Below are 27,679 nucleotides of genomic sequence, written 5' to 3' on the forward strand. Positions count from 1 at the left end.
TGCAGTCTTTTAACTACAAGAGTTCACAATAGACTAATCCCCTTTGTATATCCTTTAAATCCAAAACAAAAAGTTAGTTTATAGGGCCTACTTCATAAAAACACGTTTAATGTTTTAATAAAAAGGGCAAACTATTGCCTAGCCAGTTTTAACATGTTTTGCTACTCAATGCCTTCCATACAAAATGGTGTCCAATGTTTGTGGAACAAAAGAAACGTACGTGGAGTATTATAAAATTACGCTCGAGTACGTAGCCTAACCAGACGTCAAATCACTGACGTGGAACATCACAACGGCGCGTAAACAAACAAAGAAAAAACACTGGCTATAACTAGGAAGGAAATATAAATTCTATTCTAAATTTGCGGGTACACGCAAGTTTACTACAAATGTATTCATGTATAGTTTCTTTCAATATTTATCAACACCATGCGAGGCTTCAATCAATATTACTTACTGGCTGCAATAATGGCAAACAACAAACAAAGGTGCAACGCAATTTTTTTAATGAGTTGTCTTTAGACCATGTGACCTTTGTTTACAATAAGTGTGACCTAGTACATTCTATAAGTATTCTGGCAGGCACTGTACTACACTGGTCCCATGTGAAAGTTGACATTTTGAGTCATAATTTCCACATAAAACCCGAGGGTTAACTGTGCAAATGTGACATTTACGGAGTCATTATTTGTGGGTTTGCTGTCCTGCTCTTAGGAGTGGAACAAATGTCCTCTCCGGTACAAACTATTGGTGGCGCCCTATATTGTGAAGTGGTATTACAAGTCGTCTAAAGCCATAACAAGTCAATGAAAACACAATTGAATTAATGTTCTAGCCCTTAAGGGCCACAATTTTTTATTCATATGGATGATCACATCTATGATGAGGTTCAAATATATTAATTAAAATATCGCATATAACAAAATTAAGTACTCTCTCTCTCTATACAATCAGCAAATGTCTTAAGTTTTCAAAAAAATCATAAAATCTCAGCAGGCATAATTATATCTTTGGCTATGAAAATTGTAAATTTAAAACTGAATAGCTCTGTAATCATTTTGTGCACGCTTAAATCCATTGGACACTTTCGGTAAACAGTATTGTGGTCCAAGGTCCACAATTGTGTATCACAACTTATTATATAAAATAACAAACCTGTGAAAATTTAGACTCAATTGGTCATCGGAGTCGGGAGAAAATAACGGGAAAACCAAACCTTGTTTCCGCACGTTTCGCCGTGTCATGACATGTGTTAAAAACAAAACCGTAATTCTCGATATCGATAATTGATATTGTTTTAATGTTTTCTCAAAAAGCAAAGCATTTCATGGAATAATATTTCAAGAGAAGTCTTTCACCATTACCTTCTGTAAACCCTGTAAGTTACTTGTAAATCTGTGAACTTAAACTGTTCCGAAAGTGTCCAATGGCTTTCTTTGAGGTTTGATTACTTCATTGGCAATTGTACTTACAAGGTGGTTTTAGTCTATATTTTTGTTAAAAAATGTAAAACGGAGACATCTTTTTTTAAATACCCTGAGTAAACATACAAAAAAGAATTACACTAAAATTCTGATGCCACATAACTAAAAATGTCATAATATGGAATCATTATTAAAATTTTGAGTTATTACTGAGTGACATATTTATTTTAAAAAAACACGGCAAACTTTTGAAAGATTTGAAGGCGTTACCCCTTTATTTTTCTTGTACTACTTGTAAGGATATCTTTCTTCTTCAAACCGTAAATGGCTATCAGTATCAACAGCTCTTGCTTAGCGCTTAAAGGGTCTGGGTACTTTTTGTAGGACATAAAACACAATGTCCACAGATTTACACTAAACTTACACAGTTTGAAGAAAATGATGGTATAAAGCTTCCCTGAAAATATCACTTGCTGAGGTGCTCGAATTTTGGAGAAATGAGTAAAACAAATTATTTTAGCATGTTAAAACGGATTTTCATGACATTGTTTTACTAATTTCTAAAAAACTACAGCACTTCAGCAACTAATATTTTAAGGTACGTTGTCTGCTATCATTATCATCAAATGGTGTGAGTTTAATGTAAATCTGTGGACATTGTGTTTTGTGTTACAAAAAGTACCCAAATCCTTTAAAATCATTACCAAAAACCTGTACAATGTATGCGCTTCTGGAGGGTGCACCAGAATTTGCCTGAAGTTGTGCTCTGAACTGTTCTAGTGTAGGACAGTCTTTGATGCTGTTTGGAAGAACATCCAGAGACCATTTGTGTGGTTAGCAAGCCTGGCTGGTAAAGCAGAATGCACAAACTTCCCAACTTTTAATGAAGCATTTATGGCCACGTGCTTGCTCAAGGGCATAAATGTCTTGACCGGGTATTGAAACCACACTCTACTGCTAGCAACACCAGAGCTTTGGTCCAGAAAACTAGACCGCTCAGCCACGGCACGATTCTCTTCATTCAGGGGGTAATAGGGCAGATATGGTTTTTGTGGTTGACTTAGCTTGGCGCACTACATACTTGGCAGCACAGGCTGTGTATACTCCACAGACAGCCGAGATTTCTTAGGGAATGAAAAAAGTTGCCCTAACCAGTGTTATATATATTTTTCACGCACAATGAGTGTCACAATTAGCAGATGCCGGTGCTAAGTATCAGAATTATTAAATAATCAGTGTTATTAATCTGCAGTATTTTTTATTATCATCAATATTATTATCAACAATGTTATGATAAAGAGCCGGTATTAAAAAATTGCTAACGAGTAATAACTATTTTTTCCAGGTCCAAACACACATCCCTAGTAAACTTGACAAACCTTGGAGCACACATAAACAGGAGAGGATATCTGCTACTTACTTAAAAAGTTGTGAAGTCAGACAACACCTTTGGCATGGCATACCTTCCATTCCATTCTTAAACAGAAACTAGTAAACGACTTATCGTAAAGATAAGAAATCGCTGATGAGTTGTAAATAAATGGCAATACGTCAAATGATCTCAGAACGGGGGTACGAACCCACAAAAAAACAAAAATAAAATGAACACACAAAATAATTTGATTTAATTTTGCATAGTATTCCTAAAAACACTTCTCCATGTCTGTACAGTGTTGTAGCCACAGTGGGCCTTACAATTTTTGCCTAGCAAAAAGCATTGTGCCGCCCCCAACGAAATATTTAACAATATTGACCATTGTGCATTGATCTGAGCAATGCTCATGAAAAGGAGTACCAAATATCACAGAGAAAGAACGCAATCAAAAGGCCATTCAAGTCATTGCAGGGCCCCCAACACAAACAGTTTGGAAACCTGGCATCATGTCTGAACTTTAGCAATAATGACCCCATAAAAACATTAATAATTTTGTTGATTCGCTCACCCTCGGTGGACTTAAACAAATTTGATTCATTGCCCACCACTAAAATTAGTCGCGCTACAACCCTGAATATTACTGATATCCCACTTGACTTGACAAACCTTACAGGTTTTCATACACGATGTTGGTATCCAAGTGGTTCTGCACTGCTCCATACAGAAAGCTGTAGTGCTCCTGAAATAAAGAAGAAGTCAATAACAATAATAATGAAGACAATAACAATAATAATAATAATAATAATAATAATAATAATAATAATAATAATAATAATAACCAGTACTTGTATAGCGTAATATATAGTATTAACACTCATATTGCTTCAAAATCATAAACGCTAACAGGCTTAACAAGAAATTAAAAACTAGATTACACAAAGTTATAAGTCAAAAATATGGAACTAACTTAGAATGGCACTTAATATTTACAAGTAGGCCATGCAACATCAAATGCAATATATATGAAAATAGTTAAAATATTTAATAAAAAGAACAAGCTGTTGGAATAAAGAGCAGTCCATGTACAGCACAGTAAAAAAGAACAGTCCCCGTATAAAATAGCACAGTAAAAAGAGCAGGCAACTGTATTAGCCGTCAATCGTATTAAATGGCACAGTATAAGGAGCATTCAAACATATTAAAATGAACAAGCTGTTGGAAAAACAAGCAGTCGATGTACTAAATAGCGCAGTAAAACGAACAGTCAACCGTATTAAAAAGCACAGTAAAAAGAACAGTCAATTGTGTTAAATAGCGGAGTTAAAAGAGCAGTCAAACATAATAAATACCACAGTAAAAAGAGCAGCCAACCGTGTATGTTAAGAGCAGTCAAATCTATTTAATAGCACAGTAATTAATATATCAGTCAGCCGCATTAAATAGCACAGTATAAAAAGAAGTCAACCATTATAAATAGCACAGTAAAAAGGGCAGTCAACCGTGTTAATTAAGAGCAGTCAACCGTATTTAAAAGCACAGTAATTAATAGATCATTCAACTGTATTAAATAGCACAGTATAAAAAGTCAACCATTATAAATAGCACAGTAAAAAGGGCAGTCAACCGTGTTCATTAAGAGCAGTCAACCGTATTTAAATGCGCAGTAATTAATAGATCATTCAACTGTATTAAATAACATAGTATAAAAAGCAGTCGATATTAAATAGCACAGTAAAAAGGGCAGTCAACCGTGTTAATTAAGAGCAGTCAACCGTATTTAAATGCGCAGTAATTAATAGATCATTCAACTGTATTAAATAACATAGTATAAAAAGCAGTCGATATTAAATAGCACAGTAAAAGACTTACCAGTGTGGGTACCATCCCAGCTCGGGTGCCTTTAACTTTCATGACGGCTCTGTAGACGTCCACAACGTTTCCGTCCTTCAGCTTAGCCATGATGTTCAGCAGAGCGCAGAAAGTACCGCTGGCTCGAACTCCATCACTGCCAGATCGCAAACAAAAACATTTGAAAGGTGAATGTAAACCAAGAAAATATCAAAGCTCTTGGAGATCTTAAGGGCACTGGACACGTTGGTAAATGTCTCACTTGGTATATCCCACAAATGCATAAAATAACAAATCTGTGGAAATTTGGGCTCAATCGGTCATCAAACTTGCTTGAAAATATTGAAATCAAAACATGTGCATTCAGACGCCTGAGAAAGGCTTCAGGCCTGAATTCTTTCTCAGATTCAAATAGTATGGTGACATATTACCTCATAACTACGCTACTTCAGAGGGAGCCGTTTCTCTCAATGTTTTATACTATCAAAGGCTCCCCATTACTTGTTAACAAGTTACTTTTTATGCCAATATATATTTTGAATAATTAGCGAACGTGTCCAGTGCCTTTAGAGGTGTATCTCACGTGCAAGATTCAGAATGAAAATATCAAGGTTTCTTTTCCATTAATTATTTTCCTTCAAAAAGAAAAAAAAAATACTCCAATTTCCCCCTCCCCCCTAACCGCAATGGTACAGCCTGAGCTCATCCCATGATATCCACATACATGCAATGAATGGCAATCCGGTCTTCATTTCCATGGTCCTTCTGCCACTGGTGCACTGCGGTCACTGCTTGTAGTGTTGATATGGGAGAGGCTGGTACCCCACTCACATCAGGCCAATCAGAGAGCTGCAGATGACAAATCTTACGGCACTCCTTGAAGTGGTTTTCAATTTGTACAAAGAAGCGAGAACAATAGATGTTAATAATAATAAGAATTATTATTATTAATAGATGTTAGTGTTTTGCATCGGAGGCAGAGAATATAATTTGTTTTTACCCTTACACCGATTTATAGCATTGTATACTCAGTTCATTCCCCGAGTTCTGTGAAAAAAATCCACAGGCAATTCACTCGGGTGGAATTCTAACCAACAACATTTACATTTGCAACAGATGTATTACCACTAGATCGCCCGGGTTCGAATCTGCAGCCAATCAAACCAGGAACACCAGGGCAAAAACCATCTCAAATGCAATGGGTTCTTTTATGTGCATTACACAACACACTGGACCAACAGCTTTACGTCCCATCTGGAGGACGCAGCAACAATAGTTTTAAAAGTGTCTTAGTCAAGGACACAAATGACATATTTGGAAATCGAACCCAAAATCTGCTAAACAGAAACACCAGAGCTTCATATCTTCAAGAACCTGCATTGGAGATATTTTTGGTAAAAATACGTCGTTGACTTGCACAAATAATTGCATCATTAATAGGTCACATTTGCGCAACGACTGGTTAACTGGTTGTTTAGTGACGTACCTAGGGCTGCGTACAAAGTTTTTGTGGGAACCATGATATTTTGTTCAGTGCTCACTGCATGGCCATAACTAGCCCGATGAAGAATGAAATATAGGAATCTTCAATGATTGTTTTGTTAGATGATCATTCATATGTCGTCCATTACAAATGAATACCCTGCCTCTGCAAAATAATTTGAATCTCTACCTTCATCTTTTGGTTGGTCAGTTTCAACTTGCGCATTGTGATGCCGCTCTCCAATTGGTCGGTAGATTCTAAGGTGACACTCAGAGGACCAACTGTACTGGGCTCATCCTTGGTTGGCAAATAGTCGGCAAATGTCTAGATAAAAAAAGTTATTAAAATTTGATTAAACGGTAGCTTAAATTACTTTTATTAAATATCTTCAAGAACCTGCATTGGAGATATTTTTGGTGAAAATACGTCGTTGACTTGCACAAATAATTGCATCATTAATAGGTCACATTTGCGCAACAACTGGTTAACTGGTTGTTTAGTGACGTACCTAGGGCTGCGTACAAAGTTGTTGTGGGAACCATGATATTTTGTTAATATTTAACCGTTCACAGATTTACATCAAACTCACACAGTTTGAAGATAATGACAGTAGAAAGCTTCCCTTAAAATATTACTTGCTGAGGTGCTGTAGATTTTGAGAAATGGGTAAAACAAGTCACGAAAATAATTATTTTCTCAGGAGACGAAAATTATTCTGGCATGTAAAACATATTTTCGTGACATTGTTTTACTCATTTCCCAAAAAGTACAGAACCTCAGCAAAGAAATATTTAAAGGTAAGCTTTCTACTATCATTATCTTTAAACTCTGTAAATTTAATGTAAATCTGTGTTTTGTATTACAAAATGTACCCAAATCCTTTAAGTCCCACCTACCTTGTCATCCATGCTGTTGAGCATGACGATAAAAGTTGCGTTGTAGTCATAAGCCATTCTCCATAAATCACCGACCGTTTGAGGCAATGGCATCTGGGTTGTTATGTATCCACTCTTAGCGCTGTAACTCTGCAGTCAAAAGAATAAAACGGTCGCTCAGTGATTTTCCCCCAAGAAACAAATGCCGTGGCTGACTTCAACTTTCCCAGGCCCAATGGACCCTTCCCATGAAATATGCTAATTACATTCACGCATGCGTACAGACCCTGTTGGTTGGCAAACGCCATAGAGTTGTGCACTAAGCAGACGCGCAATCGCGTGTACAAAACAGCGCGATTTTCCCTAATTTTTTTAACCAAAACGTTAGTGCGCACGTGCTATATTTCATGATACTGCTCATTTTTGCTTAGCAAACAAGTGTTAACCCCTTATATAATGCCGGTATTATCAGGCCTCAATGCCCGGCTTACACGCATGACTGCATAGCAGCCTTTGTTTCCCCACAGTTGTACCGGCCACAGACTGCATTCCATGGCTTACCACATACCGGACTAGATAAGCGGCCATAGCCGCCTTCCGCCTTCAAGGGGTTTAAGCAATATTTTCTGTTAAAGCAACTCTATGAAAACGGGCCCAGGTCACTGTCTCATAGTAGAATTATTCCAGGAAAAACCCACTTCATCAGGTTGGGACTGAAAACCCAATCCACATAGTACCCCCCGTGGGAATTGAACCGGGTCCCAGAAGTGCAAGGCAAGGCAAAATACCACAATGCCGACCCGTATGGAGTATGGAGCTAGTTACAGGTGTGCTGTGAATGATGAGCGGAGATGTATGGAGGAAGTCTGCCAACTGGGCCTGGTGAGGAGTTCTTAATATAATGCTGTGACTTACAAAATGCTGTGATGTTAATTCATTTAATGCGCTATATAAATACAAATTATTATATTATTATTCTTACATTTAGGAAAGAAGCGTTGATGTAGTCCGTAGTTCCAGCTCCACCAGCAGTCATCAAACGTGGTCTTAAGCGGTCCACTAATAGTAGGAGAAAAAAAAAAAAAAAAAAAAAAAAAAAAAAAAAAATCAAACTAAAAAGTGACCGCAGGACAAGCACCTTCTGCCCAAACAGTCTAGATACTAGACGCTCTTGTTAATAAAGTTTTTGCTATGGTTGGACAGTCAGACCATTATTTGTGTTAGGGTTCCTACCATGGGTCCTATTGGTTAGTAAGCAGCTAATTCTATTTTCCCGAGGAAGTTAAATCATAAAACCATTGGGCATACACTCAACACTTCACATGTCGCGACTATTCCATCGATAGAGGGCGTTATCTGGAAGCAGTGAACCCATTGTTTTGTGCGACGTGGTGGTTGACCTGGAAGTTTCCCCCACAGCGCCCCCTATTGTTCGATAGTACTGTGTTGGGTGCGTAGTCGGGAACCCCAATAGTTGAGTGATAATGAACAACGAACGTATTGTACCAAAACTACCAAAAAAGTAGCAGCATATTTTTATATTCCCCTCGCTTGTGGCCCCAAACTTCCCAACTCATGTGAACCTGTAGAAAGATTCAAGACTAAATTGAAAACACCCCTTATGATTCCCAACTCATGTGAACCTGTAGAAAGATTCAAGACTAAATTGAAAACACCCCTTATGACATGCCGTTTCAAATAATTTTTCTTTTTGTTAGCGCCTTGATAAGCACCCCTTGGGTGGATATGTCTTTGCGTGTTTAAAATGTCTTTGTTACTATTATTTTTTATTCAATTTTGAAATGTTCACACTCCAAATACATACCAGGCACTATTTCTGGAAAGCGGTTTTTATCAACGTTGTCTGGGTCCTGACCTCCTCTGTACTGGTCTGATGAGGTTGAAGTATGGCTGGCCAACTTGTCAAGGCTCTGATGAAATAATAATAATAATAATAGGCATTTGTCATGGCCGAGTGGATTAAAGCATCAAATTCAAGTTCTGGTGGTTAACTCTAGTCATCATCAGGAGACTGAAGAGTGCAAGACATGTTGTAGATGTGTAGATAGTTGTTTTCACATTTTGATCTTGCAAAAGAATTCCTGGTTCAGTAAAAATTGTGAGCCCCATACCATGGGGTCTTGTGGGATTAAGTACCACACTATTCCAGCCCTTAAGTCTCTTAAAGTGCTTAAAGGCACTGGAAACCGTGAGCACTCTCACATTGGTGTATTCCAACATATGCATAACATAACAAATCTGTGAAAATTTGGACTCAAATGGTCATCGAAGTTTGCAAGAGAACAATGAGAGAAACACACCCTTGCTGCACAAATTTGTGTGCTTTCAAATGCCTAAAAAAGGCATCAGGCCTGATGTCTTTTAGTATTTGATTGAGAAATTACCTCTTTCTCAAAAACCAAAATTACTTCAGAGGGAGCTGTTTCTCACAATTTATTATACTCTCAACAGCTCTCCATTGCGCCTTACCAAGTAAGTTTTTATGCTAACAATTATTTTGAGTAATTACCAATAGTGTCCAGTGCCTTTAAGGAATCTTTAAGCTCTATTGTAAAGCAGCCATGAAAAAAAAACCCAAAAAAAACAAGGATTTCTGTATTCAGTGTTAATCGGTCAAAAGTTAGGATGCCCTTCTGATTTGTCAATAATGTTGGCTACTGTTTAGAATTGCCGCTGTTGATTATATGAAACAGCAATTATGTATTTTATCATGTTAGGGCAATACTGAAATAAATGTTTTATTGAACTGAATTGAACTGTGGTACCTCACCTCAAACTCCAGTTGGATCCCAGTCTTATGGCTCTTCGCTTGGATCTTCTTTAGAGCAGATAGTTTGGAGCGTAACTCCTCCGACTTAATGGTTTTGTCCCCGCACTGGAATTCATCCAATAAGGCATCAAAGATGAACTCGTACTGGGCCTATGTGAGGGTGATGCGAAGGTAAAGATCGGACGGTTATTATCAGCGAGAGAGAAATTTAAACCCAACTCTGAATCTGAGCAATATACATTTGTTTACTGCAGTAAATGTTTTTGTGTGTGTGGACTTGTCAATCCAATTGCTGCCAGCACATTTCAAAGAATCATGATAACCATAGTATTTTGCCTGGTAGCCTTATCCTGGTAAGCGTATTTTGCTGTGCTTAGCTACTTTTTGTACAAGTCAGCTCAGTCTGTGTGTGTGGACTTGTCAATACGATTGCTGCCAGCAATCTTCAAAGAATCATGATAAACCTCTAGTCTTGAATTTTACACTGGACTATCGGCTCGAGGCCACTGATTTCAGTGTTGGGCCAGTAAGCTCAGGACAGGACAAGTCTGGTTAATAATAATAATAATAATAAGACTTGTAATGCGCACATATCCACCCTGCTGGGTGTTCAAGGCGCAGTAAAACCAAACACAAAACAAAAACAAAACACAACACAAAAGAAAAACAGACACAACAAAATTAGTCATTGAAAACCTGTGACATAAGATAAGTTTTGAGAAGAGACTTGAATTTTGCAGTACATTTTGGTTGTACTGTTTTTGGTTTTTAATTCAACATCTTTGTCTTAACGGATTTGGGTACTTTTTGTAACACAAAACACAATGTCATCAGATTTACATTAAACTTGAAGATAATGATAGTAGAAAGCGTACCTTACAATATTAGTTGCTGAGGTGCTGTAGTTTTTGAGAAATTAGTAAAACAATGACATGAAAATACGTTTTTACATGCTAAAATAATTTTCGTCTCATGATCACCAAGAAGAAAATGATTTTCATGACATTTTTTTATTCATTTCTCAAAAACTACAGCGCCTCAGCAAGTAATATTTTCAGGAAAGAAGCTTTCTACTACCATTATCTTCAAACTGTGAAAGTTTAATGTAAATCTGTGGACATTGTATTTGTTGTCCTACAAAAAGTACATAGACCCTTTAAACGAATGATGTCCAAATATTTTCAACCATGCTGAGTATCAACCATAAAACAGAAGAGGTAAATCTGTTCATATTGTTTTGTTCAAATGACACAGTTTAGATGATTCAAAAACCAAGTTCTCATTTTGACTCTATAGTCTCTTTCAATTTTGATCCTGCGTGGTCTTGTAAAATAAATCCCGGTGCAGTAACAATTCTGAGCAACAAGTCCTGGTGGGCCCAATTTCATAACCCTAACTGTAAGCACAAAAACTTGCTAAGCAAAACAAGTATTGCTAAACAGAAACAGGTTAACAGCCAAAATTACATTAAGTTTGCATTTTTATGACTGGTGCCCCGCTCAATTTTTGCTTAGCAAATAACTTTGTCAGGCAGTATTTTCTGCTAAGCAGCTTTATAAAATTTGGCCTATGCAGTCTTGTGACTTTTCCCCCCTAAATTTGGGCCCTGGGCTTGTTCGAAAACCCTGTCTTGTCGCAGGGTTTAAGTGCACTGATTCCCATGAAAACATTGAAGAAATTATTTTAAGAAGTCCATCTTTACCGAGGTCTGAATCATCTTCATACGTCTGTCTCTCATCCCACGGGCAAAGTTCCAGACGTCCACCTTGCCCTCTGCCTTAGCCTGATCCAACATGGCGTCCAAGATAATGAAGGTACCGGTCCGGCCAACCCCAGCACTGTATAATAAAGAATTCATTAAAAACGTCTTCAGAACCAACACTACTCTAAAGAGATTTTACACACGGTGCTACCGCAAACCTCACCTGATTATACCCCCACCATGAACAGTTTCAAATCCAGGAGTGCGTTTTGGCGACCCCAACCAAAAACTGTTTCTGACGTCATAACCAAAACGGTAACCGAGCTCACAACTCAGTTATCGTTCAGTCTGAACAGCAGAACCAACGACCAACAACCGAAACATTTTTTGGTTGGGGTCGCCAAAACGCACTCCTACTTTAAAGCCATTGGACCCTTTTGGTAAACAGTTGTCCAAGGCCCACACTTCGTGTATCACAACTTATATATAAAATAACAAACCTTTGAAAATTTAGGCTCAATCGGACGTCGGGAGAAAATAACGGGAAAACCCACCCTTGTATCCGCACGTTTCGCCATGTCATGACATAAGTTTAAAATAAATCTGTAATTCTCGACAACGAGAATTGATATTGTTTTAATGTTTTCTCAAAAAGTAAAGCATTTCATGGAATAATATTTCAAGAGAAGTCTTTCACCATTACCTTCTGTTAACCCTGTAAGTTATTTGTAAATCTGTGAACTTTTATTTTGTTTCTGTACCAAAAGGGTCCAATGGCTTTAAAGCTGTGTTCCCATTTGACTTTTTCTTCCGTGGTCAAGCAGAAAGTTAACCGTGACTGGCTTTTGTGTAATTCTACCATGCGTTTCCACTTGGACTTATATTCCGCGACATTTGTATAGCATATTACAGCGTGGTCCTGGAAGGTTTACAGCACGGAGCCGTTTCCATAGGACTTTTTAGCGGCCCTGTTAAGTTACCATAGCTGCGCGGAAGTCTTCAGCGACCTCTTTTGGCCAGTTAGGTTTACATCACAGTCGCGGTAAGTTGAAAGAGAGGTCAGTTCACCATGCATTCCTATAGGATTTAATTTTGCATTCTACAGAAAAGTTGCGGTACTTAAAGCCATTGGACACTTCGGTACAGAAAAAAAAAAAAAAAGTTCACAGATTTACAAATAATTTACAGGATTTACAGAAGGTAATGGTGAAAGACTTCTCTTGAACTATTATTCCATGAAACGCTTTACTTTTTGAGAAAACATTAAAACAATATCAATTCTCGATAGCGAGAATTACGGATTTATTTTAAACGCATGTCATGACACGGCGAATTGTGCGGAAACCAAGGGTGGGTTTTCCCGTTAGTTTCTCCCGACTCCGATGACCAATTGAGCATAAATTTTCACAGGTTTGCTATTTTATATATAAGTTGTGATACACGAAGTGTGGGACTTGGACACTACTGTTTACCGAAAGTGTCCAATGGCTTTAAATAAAAAGTCTAACACAGCTTTAGTGATATCATATCCAGTAAGTGGCATATGGTTCCAAAATGCATATTTTCTTATACATGTGACTTGCCTGCAATGGACCACCATGGGTTCGCAGCTGTTTGGACTGTATTCCTTCACAATTTTCACCAGATCTACCACCTTGCTGGGGTCCTGAGGTAAGCCCATATCCGGCCAGGTCGTGTAGTGAAACTGGCGAACCTTCCGCGATTGTTGATTCTAGTTTTTCAAACCAAGAAGAAATCATCCAGAAAATTTGATTATTTTTTTGTTAAGGGTCATGGACGTGTGACCATTTTATTACACTGCACTTTTCATTATTAAAAAATAATGACCAAACCTTAAAACCTGAGCATGGCAATATTTGCTACAAATTACATCGTTAGATTGACCAAACCCAATCGGGAAATACTTTAAGAACAACCAAGAGTCATCATCTAAAAGGAATCTAACACAAAACGTGATACAATGTATGCTTTTAAAAAACAAGAGCACAAGTATGTAACATAGGTAAAACTGTAGTCTTGATTCAAGGTGTTGAGTGCTGTCATGCATTGAAGCAACCACTGCATTTAAAGGAACGCGTTGCCTTGGATCGGTCGAGTTGGTCTTTGAAAAGCGTTTTTAACCGTTTTTTTTTTATAAAATGCATATGGGTAGAAAGATGTTGTAAAAGTAGAATGCAATGATCCACACAAACATGCCTCGAAATTGCACGGTTTTCCTTTTACCTCGTTGACAAACACGGTCGGCCATTATGGGAGTCAAATTTTTGACTCCCACAAATGGCCGACCGTGTTAGTTCGCACAGTAAAAGGAAAACCACGCAATTTCGAGGCAAACTTGTGTGGGTCATTGTATTCTACTTTTAAAACATCTTTCCAACCGTATGCATTTGTTTTAAAAGGGTTATACAGACGCTGTTTATAGACCAACTCGTCCGATCCAAGGCAACGTGTTCCTTTAAAGGTGCAGAGAACAGGGATGTGATAGGGTTTAAATCATGCTTCCATACATTTATCTTTGGTTTGGAAAGCCCTACTCGGCAATCTGGGGGTGTTCATACAGTTTTGTTTTTGTTTTCTTATGAATTTGATCTAAGTTATTAAATATAAAGAAGAAAAGAAAATACAAGTTTTTTAAAATGTTCTTTTTGGGGGGATGGGGAACCGGTAAAAAAAAAAAACGGATTTCCGATTAAAAACAGACAAAATCACATCCCTGAGAGATGCGAACACTACATGTACCTCTGCTTCATGGCTGAGAATGAAGTCTCGGATGATGTAATCAACGCGCTTAACCTCCTTGACAAGCGAGACGGTTATCTTTCCATAGCTAAGTGTTGTGTCCGGCCAGTACTGGTCACATTTCCCCTGCAAGTTAAAAGCAACAATCCCAATAATAATAATATAATATCAAAGTCTTATATAGCGCACTTATCTACCAAACAAGGTACTCAAGGCGCTGAGTATATACAAACTTTCAGAAAGATTGGTTTTTGCAGATATGAATTCTGAGCCCCAATTATTTAGCACCTTATATGGGTATACAGGGTGCTGGCACATACAGCAGCCACAGCCAGGAAACACCGGGGCGCGCTCCTTCTCTTTTCGATAAGTGCACTGGGTTCTTTTACATGCGTTACACAACACATGGGACCAATGGCTTTACATCCCATCCGAAGGACGAAGCATTGGTGAAGTGTCTTGCTTAAGGACACAAGTGTCACGGCTGGGGATTCGAACCCACACTCTGCTGATACAATACAAAGTGTATTACTATAAACCTTATGCCCATGATGTCGTACCAGTAGGGCGCCCTCACCTAGAGGTAAAATACCGGACGTTCATTTGCCAAACCTGTGCACCGGGCGTACAAATCTGTGCGTCTTGATTGTTTCGTCATTGTTGTACTTCTAGCTTCGGACTGATGATACCCAAGCCTACATCCGTATGGACTGTAAAAAGGGTAACCTGTTTCAGCCCTAGGAGTAGGTGGCTAGGGCCTCTGGAAAAAAAAATGTAGCCCACACCTTGAAGTGGCCTTCAGGCCTTGTGTGTCTGGCAACTTGCATTAAAAAAAACATTAAAAAAAAAAAAAAAAAACTACCTTAACACCTTCCACTAGGTTGGTGAGCATGACTATCTTGGTACAGTTCTCCTGCCAAATCAGCCGCCACATGTCAGGAACAGAGGCAGTGTTGGGACCTATAATGTCACCGGGATATCAGGTTCCAAAACACAGACAGAGAAAATATTTAGAACAGTATTGGGTGAAATCGATTTACCTTTGAGTCGAAACAAAAAAAAGGTATAATTAACATTTTATAGATGTACTTGAAAACATCAGCTGTTGTTGGAGTGCAGATTTCAAAAGAGGGCTATCATCTAAGTTTAAAATAACGGGCCTGGAATTTCTTCTTTGAGAGGGCAAAGCCATTTTTATTTCACAAAGGGGACTTACGCTGGGTCATCTTAAAGTTTATGGGAAACTTTTGACTCAATCAATCAATCAATCAAAAGAAATTTATAAAGCGCCAAAATCCAAAGTTTGCTCTAAGGCGCTCATGAATGTACGAGCACAAACAGGAGAAGCGTTATTAATGATACACCTCCTTTCAGGAGTGTCTCGAATGTATGCATTGATTGGGCTGCAAGACCAAGAAATTAAAGCATTAAAAGCGACCATGAGTCTGGTATATTTCCAGGCCTGCAGCCCTTCTGAAAAGATATCAATTATGGTTAAGTGCCTTTCTCAAGGGCACAAGTGTCATGACCAGGATTTGAACCCACACTCTGCTGCTGAAAGCATATGCAGTACCACTGAGAAATTCAACTGGATAAAAGAGTTTTACTGTACCTTGAGTGGCTATGTATTGCTTGGGGGCGTCGAATCCCTGAAAAGTAGAAACAAAAAATATACAAACAGCGCTCGGTTATTCTCATTGAAGCATCTATTGTTTTGTTACCTAGATAAACTTAAAGGCAGTGGACACTTTTGGTAATAACTCAAAATAATTATTAGCATAAAACCTCACTTGGTAGCGAAAAATGGAGAGCTGTTGATAATATAAATCATTGTGAGAAACGGCTCCCTCTGAAGTAACATAGTTTTCGAGAAAGAAGTAATTTTCCACTAAATCATTTGAAATTGGTTTCGAGACCTAAGATTTAGATTTTGAAGTCTCAAAATCAAGCATCTGAAAGCACACAGCTTCGTGTGACAAGAGTGTTTTTTCCTTTTCTTATTATCTCGCAACTTTCACGACCAATTGAGCTCAAAATTTCACAGGTTTTTTTATTTTATGCATATGATGAGATACACCAAGTGAGAAGATTGGTCTTTGACAATTACCAATTATAAAATTAAAACTCTTCAGCTGCCTCAATCTTTTGGTTGATCAATGTATAAATAAACAATATTAATTAGGTTGGCCAAATATTATCACAAGAGTGCCCTAAACAAGTTCACCGTTGAAAGTGACAAAGTTGCTGATTGCAACAGATTTGAAACGCCTCCAGTACAGGTAAATGCGACGCAATCATTATAAGTTACTTACACAAGCGCGAGTGGAATATGGAAAAATATAGCGCTTCTGCGTCCCGACGCAGAGGCGGTATATTTGTTCGTATTCCTTGAGCGCGAGTGTTATAGCGAATTTATCTTGCAGTTTAACGTGCGACGTGTAAAGTTAAAAATTTCAGAAGTTATTTCACGACGAACAGCATGCACGCACACAAAGTTTAGAATGTAATTTTTGCACTGTCCGTATACGGAGCGTGACCAATGACACTCACCATATGCACTGTGTAATAAAAACAGATGAAGTAGTATGTTTTTATCCCCCTAGTAGTTCGAGCATCTGATTGGTGGATTAGCGCGTACTGGCAGATAAAATGTCGTGTTGATGTTCTAAGTTAGGGCATATGCTTTGATTTGATGTATTGGTTGTGCTGTTTGCGACTGTAGTATCTTAGATCAGACCATTACAAATTTCATGTGTTAGGCCTATAGCATAGAAAATCGTTTGATTGGATGTAAAATATCAATAATTTGGAAAAATTAAAATCTTGAGAGGTGGTATCCGTGGATCGCGAAACACCCGAGAAATAATAATAACTACTATAATAATATGGGTGTGTGAGTGTGTGTGTAGCAGTTATCGCGTAGCTGACATTGTCAGTTCCGTTTCTGACGTTTTTTACTATTCTTCCAGTCAGCTCTGTCCGTCCCTCCTTGAACAGAAGAAGTCTTAGGTAGTCCAACCCAGCTGTGCTGAGTAGACGCTTGCCTACTGTCTTGAGGTCTCGGTCGAGTACCCCTGGTAGAGTGATACGAGGATAATATGTGCAAGGTGACATAAAAGGGTAGCTCCGAAGGAGGTAGAAAAGATCCAAGAATACTAAGACCTGGCCAGGGAACTAATCGTAAGATTTGGCAGGTGAAAGTGAAAGAAGGGACTAATGGAGGGGTTGGAGCAACTTCTTTATTTACTTACATCAATATAAGAAGCGTTGACATAATCCGACGAGGTAGGATCGTTGGCAAGTTTTTCAAGAATAACTCGAGAGTCATCATCTGAAAGAGTATCAAATGTAAAACATGGTGGAATTAAGTAGGATTTGAAACTTGCATGGTGGAAATACGATATAGAAAGGTTTGCGGTATTACCATGTAATGATTATCTTAAATGAGTTGGGGTGGTTCTGAAAAGAACCGTTGGTTTCAACTCGACGTTTCGATCAGTATGTTCTGATCGTCTTCTGCTGAAGACGATCAGCTTTCTCCAGAAGACGATCAGAACATACTGATCGAAACGTTGAGTTGAAACCAACGGTTCTTTTCAGAACCACCCAACTAATTTGAGATAGTCATTACATGGTGTTGCTGCAAACCTTTCTATATCATGATGGAATTGTTATTTTTCACTAGTAACATGGGCAAAATTGTAGTCTTGATTCAAGGTGTTGTTGTGCAGAGTCAATGGCAACGAGAAGCCATTCCAAAGGCACTGGAACACCTTTGGTAATTGTCCCAACGAGCAAAATCTGAGAAAATTCTGACTCAATTGTACATTGAAATTGCAACAGAATAATGAAAGAAAAACACAAAATGTGTGCTTCCAGATGCCTAATCATAAAAGGCGTAGAAAGTCTGAGAAATTTGGTATTCACTGAAAATTGAAAATCTGTATTTCATGACACTTACATGGAATGATGTTGGCGTAGCGATTTTTCTTTTTATTCTCTTCCTCTTTCGCCACTGAGCAAGAGTACAGGACTTCATCAGGTAAGTTCTAAAAATATAAATAAAAAAACAAAACAAAACTGCTTTTTCTTCAACGCTGTACTTTTCAAGAACACTGATACTTAAAAATGGTCTGTGCTAATATGTGTGTAAGGTTGTGAATTTTTGAAACTTTTAAATATAATTGTAGGTGGATATAAAGGCTGGTTCATACTTCCTGCGAATGCAAAGCGAAATTTGGCATCACATGGCTGTTTTCGCAGCACGTTTCACAGTAGTTGAACAAAGTTCTCACTGTTACGAACTATTCGATGCGAATTTGTAATGTAAAAATTTGTATCGCATTCGCAGGAAGTATGAATCTGGCTGGAGATCGAGTCTCTTCTTGGTCAAAGATTAAACTCCGAGATGTGAACAGAAAGAGTACTGTATTTTCCCACCACTGATCCACAAACACATCTTGTACCATTCAAAAATTCCTCTCATCAGAAAACTCATTCCTCTCCATGGTAATTTCCATTAGTTACCTTTTAATCCCAGAAAAACCAATTCTCTTTTTGAATGAGCCTAACACACACCTTAATCCCAGAGGAACCCATTCCCTTCCTTGGAAATTTCCATTAGTTACCTTATAATCCCAGAGGAACCCATTTCCCTCCTTGGAAATTTCCATTAATCTCCTTTTAAATCCCAGAGGAACCCAACTCTCTTTTCAAATGAGCCTTTCACACATATTTTAATCCCAGAGGAACCCATTCCCCTCCTTGGAAATTTCCATTTATAGTTACCTTCATTATCCCAAGAGGAACCCAATTCTCTTTGAATGAGCCCAACACACACCTTATAATCCCAGAGGAACCCATTCCCCTCCTTGGAAACTTCCATTAGCTACCTTTTAAATCCCAGAGGAACCCAACTCTCTTTTCAAATGAGCCTATCACACACCTTATAATTCCAGAGGAACCCATTCCCCTCCTTGGAAACTTCCATTAATTTCCTTTCAATCCCAGAGAAACCCAATTTTCTTTTCGAATGAGTCTAACACACACCTTTTAATCCCAGAGGAACCCATCCCCCTTCTTGGAAACTTCCATTAATTTCCTTTCAATCCCAGAGAAACCCAATTTTCTTTTCGAATGAGTCTAACACACACCTTTTAATCCCAGAGGAACCCATTCCCCTCCTTGGAAACTTCCATTAATTTCCTTTCAATCCCAGAGAAACCCAATTCTCTTTGAATGAGTCTAACACACACCTTTTAATCCCAGAGGAACCCATCCCCCTTCTTGGAAACTTCCATTAATTTCCTTTCAATCCCAGAGGAACCAAATTCTCTTTGAATGAGCCTAACACACACCTTATAATTCCAGAGGAACCCATTCCCCTCCTTGAAAACTTCCATTAGTTTCCTTTCAATCCCAGCGAAACCCAATTCTCTTTGAATGAGTCTAACACACACCTTTTAATCCCAGAGGAACCCATCCCCCTTCTTGGAAACTTCCATTAATTTCCTTTCAATCCCAGAGGAACCAAATTCTCTTTGAATGAGCCTAACACACACCTTATAATTCCAGAGGAACCCATTCCCCTCCTTGAAAACTTCCATTAGTTTCCTTTCAATCCCAGCGAAACCCAATTCTCTTCGAATGAGTCTAACACACACCTTTAAATCCCAGAGGAACCCATCCCCCTTCTTGGAAACTTCCATTAGTTTCCTTTCAATCCCAGAGAAACCCAATTCTCTTCGAATGAGCCTAACACACACCTTATAATCCCAGAGGAACCCATCCCCCTTCTTGGAAACTTCCATTAGTTTCCTTTCAATCCCAGAGAAACCCAATTCTCTTCGAATGAGCCTAACACACACCTTATAATCCCAGAGGAACCCATCCCCCTTCTTGGAAACTTCCATTAATTTCCTTTCAATCCCAGAGAAACCCAATTTTCTTTTCGAATGAGTCTAACACACACCTTTTAATCCCAGAGGAACCCATCCCCCTCCTTGGAAACTTCCATTAATTTCCTTTCAATCCCAGAGAAACCCAATTTTCTTTTCGAATGAGTCTAACACACACCTTATAATCCCAGAGGAACCCATCCCCCTTCTTGGAAACTTCCATTAGTTTCCTTTCAATCCCAGAGGAACCAAATTCTCTTTGAATGAGCCTAACACACACCTTATAACCCCAGAGGAACCCATCCCCCTCCTTGGAAACTTCCATTAATTTCCTTTCAATCCCAGAGAAACCCAATTCTCTTTGAATGAGCCTAACACACACCTTATAATCCCAGAGGAACCCATCCCCCTTCTTGGAAACTTCCATTAATTTCCTTTCAATCCCAGAGAAACCCAATTCTCTTCGAATGAGCCTAACACACACCTTATAACCCCAGAGGAACCCATCCCCCTCCTTGGAAACTTCCATTAATTTCCTTTCAATCCCAGAGAAACCCAATTTTCTTTTCGAATGAGTCTAACACACACCTTTTAATCCCAGAGGAACCCATCCCCCTTCTTGGAAACTTCCATTAGTTTCCTTTCAATCCCAGAGGAACCAAATTCTCTTTGAATGAGCCTAACACACACCTTATAACCCCAGAGGAACCCACCCCCCTCCTTGGAAACTTCCATTAATTTCCTTTCAATCCCAGAGAAACCCAATTCTCTTTGAATGAGCCTAACACACACCTTATAATCCCAGAGGAACCCATTCCCCTCCTTGGAAAACTTCCATTAATTTCCTTTCAATCCCAGAGGAACCAAATTCTTTTTTTCGAATGAGCCTTTCACTCACCTTAAAATCCCAGAGGAACCCATTTCCCTCCTTGACTGTCTCAGCTTTCTTCTTTTGGATGAATTCTTCAAATTCTGTCAGCGATACAGCGGTGGGTGCTCTGAATGTCTTCTTTCTTGGTTTGGGTTTCGCAGGTGATGGAGGATGATTAATTGATGTTGTTGCCATCATAGCAATACCTTCATCTACAGACGCGAAGTTATCTTTGGCACTGTGTGTGGAAGTGTATCTCTGTTTTTCCTCTAAATTAAAAACATATGTCGTCAATCGACAAGGATTTTATTTAATTCTTCGGACAATACAATTAAAACAAGCACAGGCCATCCAGGGAAGGGAAAATGTAAAAAAAAAAAATTTTATCAAAAAAGATGTGCCCTCCCAGACCTAGCTCATAAAAAAGTAAAAATATATAAACTATACATTACCTACCATAAAATTGTAGTGAAATACATGTAGGATACTCTGTAATGATTGTTACTATCTCTCTTTGGCAAGTTATTACGCCACACATGAGCTGCACACCCAAAGTTTTAATTTCTTCTGGTTCCAAGAAAATTATCCATTTTCTCATTCAAAAGCATTTCTTTCTAATGACAGAAACTTATAATTCCCAATGGACAATATGTCCGTTCCGCCTTTTAAGACGGTCCAATGACCAAACTGATGGTTTGAGTGAGCAGTTTATCAGGAACATATTGAACCATATGCTCTGATTGAGTAGGATTTGAAACTTTGCATGGTGGAAATACAGTATAGAAAGACTTGCGGTAACACCATGTAATGACTATCTCTAATGAGCTGGGGTGGTTCTGAAAAGAACCGTTGGTTTCAACTCGACGTTTCGATCCGTATGCTGTGATCGTCTTCTGTAGAAAGCTGGAATCTGATGCTGCATGCTGCTTAAGTACTGTGGAGGCGGATTAGCTTGGTGATGCACGAAGGCGGGAAATAGAGGCAGGAAATGGAGCTCGGTGATGCGTGGTGAAGCCTGCTCTGGAGCATTGGGTGGTGTGTGGGGAGTGTGTGCTCACTGAACTGTGTCAGTAGGATCAAGCACAGGGGATAGTGAGGGTTTGGGGCCTTGGGGACTGAGGGTATACATGTAGAAGACCCAAAGCAGTCTAAATAAATAAGTCAATAATGGATTGGGGGCCTAGGTGACTGAGGGTATAGATGACCCAAAGCAGTCTAAATAAATAAGTCAATAATGGATTGGGGGCCTAGGTGACTGAGGGTATAGATGACCCAAAGCAGTCTAAATAAATAAGTCAATAATGGATTGGGGGCCTAGGTGACTGAGGGTATAGATGACCCAAAGCAGTCTAAATAAATAAGTCAATAATGGATTGGGGGCCTAGGTGACTGAGGGTATAGATGACCCAAAGCAGTCTAAATAAATAAGTCAATAATGGATTGGGGGCCTAGGTGACTGAGGGTATAGATGACCCAAAGCAGTCTAAATAAATAAGTCAATAATGGATTGGGGGCCTAGGTGACTGAGGGTATAGATGACCCAAAGCAGTCTAAATAAATAAGTCAATAATGGATTGGGGGCCTAGGTGACTGAGGGTATAGATGACCCAAAGCAGTCTAAATAAATAAGTCAATAATGGATTGGGGGCCTAGGTGACTGAGGGTATAGATGACCCAAAGCAGTCTAAATAAATAAGTCAATAATGGATTGGGGGCCTAGGTGACTGAGGGTATAGATGACCCAAAGCAGTCTAAATAAATAAATTAATAATGGATTGGGGGCCTAGGTGACTGAGGGTATAGATGACCCAAAGCAGTCTAAATAAATAAATCAATAATGGATTGGGGGCCTAGGTGACTGAGGGTATAGATGACCCAAAGCAGTCTAAATAAATAAATTAATAATGGATTGGGGGCCTAGGTGACTGAGGGTATAGATGACCTAAAGCAGTCTAAATAAATAAATTAATAATGGATTGGGGGCCTAGGTGACTGAGGGTATAGATGACCTAAAGCAGTCTAAGTAGTGGGGACGATATTGGAACTAGAATAAACTATAAAAAATTGTTATTTTGCTGAAAAGAGCCGGTTTGGTCTTGATGTTTGAACAGTTTACTCTGCTCGTCTTCATGAGAAACCCGACACCATGCAAAGCTTCAAACATCACTTACAATAATGAGAATGAGTTTCGTTTTTCTCGTACCTTTTATTTCATCCACTTGAAGTCCCTCTGAATCTGACTGCTTGTCTTGGTGGGCTCTTCTGTTCAACGCAAACAAAACACCAACAAAAATATGCATTCATTTCTTATCAATCCTATGATCATTTCAGGAAAGTTCAATTACCCTATTGTTAATTACTTAAAATAATTGTTAGCATAAAAACGTACTTGCTAACGAGCAATGGCGAGCTGTTGATAGTATAAAACATTCTGAGAAATGGCTCCCCCTAAAGTAACATAGTTTTGAGAAATAGGTAATTTTTCACTCAAATATTAAAAGACTCTAGGTCTGATGAAGCCTTTTATTCGGCACTCGAAAGCACACAATTGTGCATCAAGGGTGTTTTTCTTTAATTGTTCTCATTGAGCCCAAATTTTCACAGGTTTTGTTATTTTATGAACAAGTAGTTCATAGTTAATAGATGTTAAATTTGCATCGGGATAAAGAATATTAGTTTTGGTTTTTTACCCATACACCGATGTGTGTAGCACTGTATACTCAGTACTTTCCCCGAGTCCTGTGAAAAAAAAAATCACAGGCATTTTACTTGAGTGGGATTCGAACCCACGACCCTTGCAATTCTAGAGCAATGCCAAGTAGAGATACACAAAGTGAGAATACTGGTCTCTGATAATGACCAAAGTGTGCAGTGCCTTTAAAGGGAGTGTACACGTTTGGTAATTGTCAAAGACCAGTCTTCTCACTTGGTGTATCTCACATCATAACCCTAAAATAACAAGCCTGTGAAAATTTGGGCTCAATTGGTCATCGAAGTTGCGAGAAAATGATGAAAGAAAAAACACCCTTGTTGGACGAATTTGTGTGGTTTCAGATAAGAATGAAAGACATTCTAGCTAGAAGTCTTTTATTATTTTAGTGAGAAATTACCTCTTTCTCAAAAACTACGTTACTTAAGAGGGAGTCGTTTCCCACAGTGTTTTATATTATCAACAGCTCTCCAATGCTCGTTACCAAGTCAGTTTTTAAGTTAATATTTGTTTTGAGTAATTACCAAAGTGTGCAGTGCCTTTAAAGAGTTTCCAAGTTTAGCTAGAACAGAATCTTTTCACAGAGTGGGTGTGTTTTATATTGACTTACTTGGGTCACTTAACTTAATATACATGATATAGGGCGCCATTATTGCTGCGTCCTTTGGATGGGACGTAAAGCTGTAGGTCGTGTGTGTAGTCTAATGCATGCAAAAGATCCCAATACACTTAATGTAAAGAGAAAGGGTTCGCTCCGGTGTGTTCCTGGTTTGATTGTCAGCATATTGCGCCACAGCACCTTATAAACCATTGCATGGTGCTATGTTAAGAAGTAGGTGTTCCTGGTTTGATTGGCAGCATATTGCGCCACAGCACCTTGTAAACCATTACATGGTGCTATGTAAAGGAGTAGGTGTTCCTGTTTTGATTGGCAGCATATTGCGCCACAGCACCTTATAAACCATTGCATGGTGCTATGTTAAGGAGTAGGTGTTCCTGGTTTGATTGGCAGCATATTGCGCCACAGCACCTTATAAACCATTACATGGTGCTATGTGAAGAAGTAGGTGTTCCTGGTTTGATTGGCAGCATATTGCGCCACAGCACCTTATAAACCATTGCATGGTGCTATGTTAAGAAGTAGGTGTTCCTGGTTTGATTGGCAGCATATTGCGCCACAGCACCTTATAAACCATTACATGGTGCTATGTAAAGGAGTAGGTGTTCCTGGTTTGATTGGCAGCATATTGCGCCACAGCACCTTGTAAACCATTACATGGTGCTATGTAAAGGAGTAGATGTTCCTGGTTTGATTGGCAGCATATTGCACCACAGCACCTTATAAACCATTGCATGGTGCTATGTCAAGGAGTACAGTAGGTGTTCCTGGTTTGAATGGCAGCATATTGCGCCACAGCACCTTATAAACCATTGCATGGTGCTATGTTAAGGAGTAGGTGTTCCTGGTTTGATTGTCAGCATATTGCAGCACAGCACCTTGTAAACCATTACTTGGTGCCAATCAAAGAAATAGGTCTTATACTTAAAAAAATGTAGCTCGGCAAAACATCCCTTGCAGGAAAAAATTACTGGGGGTTTAAATGCGTCAATGAGTTGTGATAAAACATTGTCCCAGACATTATTCAAATCTAAAATGAAAAAGGCTTAACGGAATTTATGGTTGAAAAATGTGTGAATTCGTAATGTATGTCACTCTTAGACCGATCCAGGCGTGCAAGTGCTGGTTGCCGCCATACGCTGCGCGCCACTGCTGGGGTGTCTTTGTGCCTAGTTTTGTGCACAAAGACACGAGAAAATCATTTTACTTTTCACTTTTTATGGGACTTTAATGTCTTCCTGGACAATCTACATACATGTATGAAATTTCCTTGATGTGGCTGCTTGATATAACAAGGTACTACATTCTTGATAAATTTTTAAAATTAAGCAGAAAGTAAAATAGTGAAATTCTGACAAAATACCTTGCCGATGTAATGCATTTTAGCGACTATTATGCAGTGTCCGCGTCTTTGACCCCTAACTCGCCTAAGACAAGCACCTTTTTCAAGATGATCCGGCTTCTATTTTGTTGCAAATATTTGTGGTCAGTGATCTACAGTGGTATATCATGATGTCCTGTTAAGGAAAACGTGTTATATACGTTAAGGAAAACATTTAATTCCCATAAAGAGTGAAAAGAAACATGATTTCCTCATGTCTTTGTGCACAAAACTAGGCACATGTACACCTCAGCAATGGCGCGCGATGCTCAACACTTGTGCGCCCGGTGTGCGTCGGATCGGTCTATAGGAAACTTACCTCTTGAGAAAGAGTCCCCCTGCAACAACACCAACGACAATGATAACCAGGATGGGAACAATCACAGCTGCGACGGGGAAGGAACCAGGATCAATATCGCCAGAACCCACTGTGGACCACAAAAAAAAACACTGTGTTTTTACCATAGAGTTATATATAACAACTAGAGGGCGCACTGGCCTTTATACGAGACCCGGCATGCGCGCAGGCGGCCATTTTCAAAGTTGACAAAACAGGCATCGCACAGCGTGTGTTTGTACGGCCATTTTGTAAGTTGACAAGACAGCATCACGTATAGCGTTCAATAAACACAAACTCCAACGTGTACTTCATATTCAACGCGCTTACAGAATGGCGCGCGTGTCTCCTTGCGGTTCCCTCGCGTTTGTGCAAGAAGCATCACCAGTGCACCCTCTAGTTCTTTGAAAACTTTGATCCTCGTAATGAACACCTTATTGGTGGATGGGTGCGAGGGCGGTAGTGTATTGGACCTGAACCCTCAGTGATAACATGAGGTTGCTAGCTTCCTGAAGAGTTGAGAAAGTTTCAGGAATGGTCTCATACTGTCAAATGCCTTGATCTGCAACCCGGCCCAAAATGTTTGGGCCACCCATTCGCAACGCGACTATGAACATTGGGCTCAATGTTGTTGTTTTTTTGCAAGTCGCCTGACACACAAGGCCTGGAGGCCACTTCAAGGTGTGGGCTACAATTATATTTTCCAGAGGTCGTTGCCACCTTCTCCTAGGGCTGAAACAGGGTTACCCCTTTCACAGTCCATACGAATGTAGGCTTGGGTATCATCAATTCGAAGCCTGGCCGGTAGAGCAGAAAGCACTACCTCCCAAATTTTATGTAGCAAGTGTCACAACCGGGATCCGAAGCCACACCCTGCTGATCAAACACCAGTGCTTGAATCCGTTGCTCTTAACCGCTCAGCCATGACACTGCCACAATGTTGATGGGAGTGCAGACCGCGCAAAGAGAGCCAACATTGTAAGGAGGCATGGGGCCGTGGTGCCGGAGCCCAACGAGATATGGCCGGGGTTGTAGCTCCTTGGATATGTGTGCCACAAGGAGCAAAATTATTAGTGTTATATTTTTTGACTGTGTAGGGAATGTTTACCTTCCACTCTGCTTGGATCACCCCAGGCTATGGCAGCCTCCTAAATAGAGTGAGATCAAAACAAAATCACACAGTGAGAGAAAATCGCACATACATTGTGACTGAGTTTAAAAAAATCTGAAACAGTAAACCCTTCTCCCTGCTCATCAGCATTTCTGCTAAGGAACGAGTACTAGGGAGCAAGTGTACCACGGAGTACTTGTGAACAATTAGTACTAGTAAGTTCTAAGGGGAAAAAGGGACAAGGGAACAAGTATTAATGAATAGGTCGAACTAGGAATGAATAGTGAGTATTATAACACACCTCTTGCTTTTTCTGTATTCTGGTTGGCTGAAACACGGTCACGTGGGATGAACTAATATAAGCTACATGTAGTGATCGCGCGCGCGTGTTTTGCGGGAATAGTACCAGAGCGGGCACTAGTCTTTGCAAATAGTGCCCGCGGTAAAAGCGCCCTCTCTTGACTTGAACAGTGAACAAACTACATAATTCTTTTT

At 39.2% G+C, this 27,679-nt stretch overlaps 1 protein-coding gene across 1 annotated transcript in view; it reads right to left on the reverse strand.

Moving 5' to 3' along the window:
• Positions 1 to 2,069: 2,069 nt before the first annotated feature.
• LOC117297517 (receptor-type tyrosine-protein phosphatase T-like) overlaps positions 2,070 to 27,679 on the reverse strand; it is a 39,290-nt gene continuing 13,680 nt past the window's right edge. The window contains exons 11-29 of the mRNA XM_033780601.1: positions 27,182 to 27,221; positions 26,056 to 26,164; positions 23,230 to 23,288; positions 21,054 to 21,295; positions 18,220 to 18,307; positions 17,510 to 17,589; positions 15,871 to 15,907; positions 15,121 to 15,218; positions 14,259 to 14,384; positions 13,082 to 13,230; positions 11,499 to 11,634; positions 9,797 to 9,946; positions 8,831 to 8,936; positions 7,988 to 8,064; positions 7,027 to 7,155; positions 6,320 to 6,454; positions 5,372 to 5,523; positions 4,669 to 4,804; positions 2,070 to 3,538 (exon numbers count right to left, since the gene is read on the reverse strand). Of these exons, the coding sequence (XP_033636492.1) occupies positions 3,467 to 3,538; positions 4,669 to 4,804; positions 5,372 to 5,523; positions 6,320 to 6,454; positions 7,027 to 7,155; positions 7,988 to 8,064; positions 8,831 to 8,936; positions 9,797 to 9,946; positions 11,499 to 11,634; positions 13,082 to 13,230; positions 14,259 to 14,384; positions 15,121 to 15,218; positions 15,871 to 15,907; positions 17,510 to 17,589; positions 18,220 to 18,307; positions 21,054 to 21,295; positions 23,230 to 23,288; positions 26,056 to 26,164; positions 27,182 to 27,221 (2,121 nt within the window). The 3' untranslated portion in view covers positions 2,070 to 3,466. The remainder of the gene's footprint in view (positions 3,539 to 4,668; positions 4,805 to 5,371; positions 5,524 to 6,319; positions 6,455 to 7,026; positions 7,156 to 7,987; positions 8,065 to 8,830; positions 8,937 to 9,796; positions 9,947 to 11,498; positions 11,635 to 13,081; positions 13,231 to 14,258; positions 14,385 to 15,120; positions 15,219 to 15,870; positions 15,908 to 17,509; positions 17,590 to 18,219; positions 18,308 to 21,053; positions 21,296 to 23,229; positions 23,289 to 26,055; positions 26,165 to 27,181; positions 27,222 to 27,679) is intronic.

The sequence above is a fragment of the Asterias rubens genome, chromosome 12, assembly GCF_902459465.1.
Source record: "Asterias rubens chromosome 12, eAstRub1.3, whole genome shotgun sequence".
NCBI lineage: Eukaryota > Metazoa > Echinodermata > Asteroidea > Forcipulatida > Asteriidae > Asterias > Asterias rubens.